Source organism: Dysidea avara, chromosome 9, assembly GCF_963678975.1.
Source record: "Dysidea avara chromosome 9, odDysAvar1.4, whole genome shotgun sequence".
Classification (NCBI taxonomy): domain Eukaryota; kingdom Metazoa; phylum Porifera; class Demospongiae; order Dictyoceratida; family Dysideidae; genus Dysidea; species Dysidea avara.
The window spans coordinates 34781355-34787107 of record NC_089280.1 but is presented as its reverse complement, the minus strand read 5'-3'; the positions used below and the strand labels follow the sequence as shown (position 1 = coordinate 34787107).

The window sequence follows — 5753 nt, the reverse complement described above, 5'->3', positions numbered from 1 at the left end:
CAACCAGATGATTATTAGTAACAGCAAAGGTGTCAACAACAGACACGTAGGGTTTGGCTCCATTACAAGTCCAGGAAAGGGCTGTAATGGACACTATATTTATATGGCTTCTACATACCAAATGTATTGTGAAAATTTTGATTGGCTGTAACAAGAGTCTGATTGGCTGTAACAAGAGTACATAATAAAAATAGGGAGGGAGAGTGTCTAACTTAGCCAAAATTACTGTGTAGTATAGAGCATCCACACATTGGCAGAACAAAAGCTTTACCTTATCAACAGCACTCAACACCTATTAACAGATCTCTATCATCAGTAATTTGTTCAAAGATCATTGTCTATTCAATAATATGCAGTGATTTTGTACAGGCTGTATTGACAGTTAGACACTCTCCCTCACTATTTTTATTATGTACTCTTGGCTGTAAATAACATGTCAAATATTTGAACAAGATTTGAAATATTTTTAGCGGGTCAAGCAGTACTACAAATGAGCCAAATTTCAAGATCGTGTGTAATTGCATCCATGAGTAATTAAATGTTTTTGAGGATTCAGCTCAACGCGAACATACTACAAGTTTCCAGCCATTTTAGATAGTTTTTTAACCGAGGTTGGCTGTATCAGGCGAGCTCCAATAGGGGTGGGAGACTGGGGGCCTGGAAGGTGGGAAAGATGCTGTTTAAAAATTGAAGAGAAATGATTTGGGATGAATTAGGCCAAGTTATGGGCCATTCAGGGCTCAAAACTGGCTAAAATGAAAGGAAATTTACAGCACAGGTCATTTTCCAATACCACAGAGCTGTACAGCCACACACAGCCATCTCCTGGTTGGCCAGGACTCCATCAAGACCCCAGACCACTTGTATGGCTCGCCACTGTGCTTGAAAAAAAACAGCTAGCAAAAGCAGACCACTTGACTGTGACAGTGAAATCTGATAGTGCATTCATAAAGCTTTGTTTGTGTGAAAAAAATCGAACTTTCTGTCTTGGATGATAAGGCCCCTATTTGGTGATTATTAGTTTCTTATCCAGTCTTTCTAATTATTATGCTGCGGGCGGGAGGGCATTACCATTAGGCCATTATAATATTAATACAATGATGTACAGACCTTGTCCAAATTCTCCTTCTTTCCTCCCACAAATTAACGTTGGTTTTTTAATTGCAATCATGCTCTATTGAGCTAGCAGGATTTCAGTTGACTTGAAAAACAGTCGAAAATAGAATCCACTGCAGCAATTTGCCAAGGCACTCCTGGCACACTGTAGTGTTAATTTAAAAACATCATTGTGTTTCAATAAAAAATTATGATGGTTTGGTATCACGTGTTCTTCTGAGCATGCACAGAGTAAATAATGGCTTAGGCCACTCCAATTTGTTTTTATGTTTCTGGTAATTTGAAGTTTAGTCTTAGATGCGGGCAGGCGGAATTCAGCAACAAAGCAACAATGAAGTGACTGCTCAGTTAGAGTACTTTTGTGATTTAAAAAAAAAATTTTATCATTGAATATAGCTGCCTTTAAAAATAATATAAACCAATAATACAACAAAAGGTCTTCACGATCAAACAATGGACAGAGAGGCAAACTCTGCCCAATCCTGTGATGATGGAATTGTTGCCATTACAGAAGCAGCATTGCCATGTTGAACATCGATAGCAACCTTCTGAGTCAAAAATTGGGTTGCCCTATTACTGTTCCATTACCCGGGAATTGTAATTTACTGACTGTTCTATTAGAGTATATTGATCTGTACTATGCACTATGCCCATTTATTGCAGGTTTTCACACATAGCTAAAAGGCAAATTATTATACTTAAGCAGTTTGATTTAGTATTTTTGTTGCAGCCCAATTTTGATGCGGGCATTTTCCAAATGTATTTCTGAAATTTCACATTCTCCAAAAAAGGATGCGGGCGGTGGACCAGAAACATAATTACCAATTGGAGTGGCCTTATCATGCGGTAGCCTAAGACAGATGCGGGCAGTGGATGAGAAACTAATAATCACCAAATAGAGGCCTAAGATCAGTTTTCACAGATGCAGTCACATTTTACAAAAAGAACTTGTATGGGTTGGTGTACTGCCTTTTTATAACAACCTCATGTACTGTTTATAAGATTGTGTGTGCATGAAATAATTGGCATATAAACATACAATATTAAAGGGTGGCTATCCATACCAGTTAACAATCAAATCAAATCTACTACAACTCTTGTGGACTCCTTATACAATCCTGATCTCACTTTGACTGCTCCATACGTTCCCTTTACCATTTAAACCAGAACCGCCTGGCGTACCGACAGGTGTCGTTGTCCGAAGAAACCAATAAGTTAGAAATTTCACTGAAATCGAGTGAAATAAGGAAAAGATTTGTAAATCTCGCAGAATCGTTTGTGGCGCAACTACTCGAGTGGTCATCACTGGAGCGTTATCACACGAAATATTAACTGGTGAGTGGTTATTCTCTGTATGACATGTTGCGTGCACATGTGTTTACTGATAGTTGTAAGTCACGCCCTCCACATTAACGGGAACGAAACCGATCACGATCGCAGCTTTGTTGTAATCTTTCACTCATGGATCAGAGTAACGGAAAGGGACTAGAACAGTTCAGAACAGCGGAATATGGTACGTGTAGTTAAACACTTCTCCCGAGAATCAAAGAGTGGGCGGTACCAGTATTCGGATATTATTTGGTCTCCGGTTAATATAATTAATTATTATTCCTTACAGCTACCAGTACTCCACTACTGAAGGATCTCTATCAATACATCACTCCAGATTATGCTGCAGACTGGAAAGTGATAGGAACACTACTGGGTCTACCCAGTGGAGAATTGAAGAGTATAGAGGCTGGTTATCCTACTAACGTCAAATGGTGCTGTAATCAAATGTTGGAGAAGTGGCTTGAAGTGGAGCCCTCTGCTAGTTGGAATAAGCTCCTAAGTGTCATCCAGTCACCTGCTGTGTCCAGTGATCAAGCTACTGAGAAAGGTGACTGACCATTGTAGTAGTAACAAGCTAGTTAGTGTATTGTTATAGTTGTGACTGGTGAAGATGTAGCTAGCAAGGTACAGCCTGTCCATCATGACAAGTTAACTGTCAAAGGTACAGTGTCTAGTGTATTCTATGATATACCTTGTTGTCTGTCCTGTAGGAGCTGAGGAAGTCTCGATGTTATCTAACAGGGTGGCCACAACTAACGCACAAGCACGGTTCAGGGCTGACAAGGATACATGGCCACCAGGTCAGCCCCACAGCTTTACGCCACTACTGCTAGTCCATCATGAAGGACAACAGAGGATGGACCAAGCTGTTGAAGTTGCTAAACTAGTTCACAAAGGTGATGTTACTTCTGAACAGTTAGTCCACACTAAGCTAGATGACCATGCTTCACATGTTAGTAAAGTGACCAAAGAGGTGACAAAGATTTTAGCCCCCCTAGAAGAACGAGAAGATCCACAATTTATTATGATCGAGGGTGCACCAGGCATTGGCAAGTCTGTATTGTTACGTGAAATAGCTTACAGGTGGGGTAAACAACAATTGTTACAAACATTTACACTGTTAGTATTAGTCTGTCTACGTGACCCCATTGTTCAACAAGCTACATCAATCAGTGACCTTCTTCTGTCATTCTGCAAGGGAGACAGGAGAGCTAAAGAAATTGCGGCTGCATGTAGTGATTACCTGTTTGAAAATGGCGGAAAACATCTACTTTTTCTTTTCGATGGCTTTGACGAGTTTCCAGAACATCTACGAGAAAACAGTTTAATTGGTGAGATTATAAATCGTAACATTTTACCTCTCTGTGGATTAGTGGTGTCATCTCGTCCACATGCCTCAGTGTCCCTCCAACAACAAGCAACCATCAAAGTTGACATCTTAGGTTTCACCAAGGAGGAACAGTCTCTCTACATTGAACAGTCTTTAAAGGGACAACCACAAAGTATTGAAAAGCTTACCCGCTACTTGCAAGACCATCTCACTATCAGCAGCCTCTGTTTGGTGCCGTTTAACATAGTAATCCTGCTTTTCCTGTATAAAATGGGTATTCCCCTTCCCAGTGATTCTTCCAGTATATACCATCACTTCATCTGTCTCACCATCTGTCGACATCTTGCCAAATCTGGTTGTCCACTTAAAAACGACATCAAGCAGCTAGCTGACCTGCCTGAGCCATACAGTAAAATAGTTAAACAACTTTCCAAGTTAGCATTGCAAGCACTCAATAACAACCAACTAGTTTTTACTTATGAAGAGATCGAAGCTGCATGCCCAGACGTCATAGCTACCCCTGAGGGTATTAATGGGTTTGGTTTGCTACAAGCTGTACAACATTTCGGCCTAACAGGAGAAACAACGACATTTAACTTCCTCCATTTAACTATACAGGAATACCTAGCGGCTAACTATATTATAACTGACCTTCGACCAGACGAAGAGTATCGTCTTCTTCGCGAGCAATTCTGGAGCGATATTCACGCGAACATGTTCTCCATTTATATCACACTTAGCAATGGACAACGATCTTCCTTCAAGAAATTCCTGTCTGGTGGAGACGACAAGATCGCCATTTCCAACAAATTCCTTCGTGAGCAATTAAAATGTTTCAGACTGTTCCGCTGTTTCCATGACGCACGAGACTATCGAATGTGTAAATCCATTGAAGAGGCAGAAATCTTCAATAAGAAAGAAATCTATCTTAGCTCCACTAGACTATCAGCTACTGATCTCGAGTGTGTGTCACTCTTCCTCACCTCCTCTTCCCACAAGCAGTGGGTGTGGCTCTACTTGACCAGCTGCTATATCCAAGATCGCGGCCTTCACATTTTGCACAAACACCTAATTAACAATGACGTCACCATCACCAACTTGGTGTTGATGGATAATGGCCTCACCAACTCATCCTCCTCCTTCGTCAGTGACATTGTCCTCAGCTGCAAAGTAGAAGTGTTGTGGATTAGTGGTAACGACACAATTGGGGAGAGTGAAGAGCTCTACACCATGTTGACCCATCCCTCCTCTATGCTAACAAGACTGATCATGAACAATACCTCATTATCCTCCATTGCAGCAAGAACACTATTCACTGCAGTGAAGGATACTAACAAGTTGAAGGAGCTCGACATTAGCTACAACGCCATTACTGATGATGTGGCTGATGTCTTTACATTACTAACCACCAACAAGTCACTAGTGGTGCTGTGGATGAGTGGCAACCCCATTAGTAGGGAAGCCATGACAAGAAGTTTACAAGCCCTGAGGGGCAATAATACGCTACAAGAGCTATATGTTCCCAGTTACCCTCCAGCAATTAGATCAATAGAACAAGAAATCAACACAAAGAGAAGAAGTCAAGGAATACAAGAGAAGCTAACAGTTTACTGATGGTAACACTTTTAGTAGTTCAGTTTAGTTTATGTTGTTGTACTATTTTACAACTATTATCCCGCCACACACGTGTTGTTATTTTATCAGTTGTAAAAGTTGATAAGAATTGTTTTATTTAACACCAAATCAAGTTGATTGTCATTTCAAACATTTCCTAAAATGATGATGGCGGGCGGTTATTATTCATTTATGGCTGAAAACCTTGAGCAAGACACTTCAACAAACTCACTAATACAATACTGAAAATTTTGCAGATTTACAAATCCATGAGGTGGAAATAATAGCCTTGATGAAAATTTTGTGTCAGTTCCATTAAAGGATGTGGGCAGAAATGGAAATGTGTGGACTTGTTAGAATA

General features: G+C 40.3%; 1 protein-coding gene across 1 annotated transcript; it reads left to right on the top strand.

Annotated features, from left to right (window-relative positions):
• Window positions 1-2368: 2368 nt before the first annotated feature.
• LOC136267718 (protein NLRC5-like) lies at window positions 2369-5509 on the top strand. The gene is made up of 5 exons (XM_066062869.1): window positions 2369-2451; window positions 2505-2629; window positions 2735-2995; window positions 3044-3109; window positions 3159-5509. Exons 2-5 carry the CDS (start codon window positions 2578-2580, stop codon window positions 5390-5392), a joined length of 2613 nt encoding a protein of 870 aa, XP_065918941.1. The 5' UTR covers window positions 2369-2451; window positions 2505-2577; the 3' UTR covers window positions 5393-5509.
• The last annotated feature ends 244 nt before the right edge of the window (window positions 5510-5753 follow it).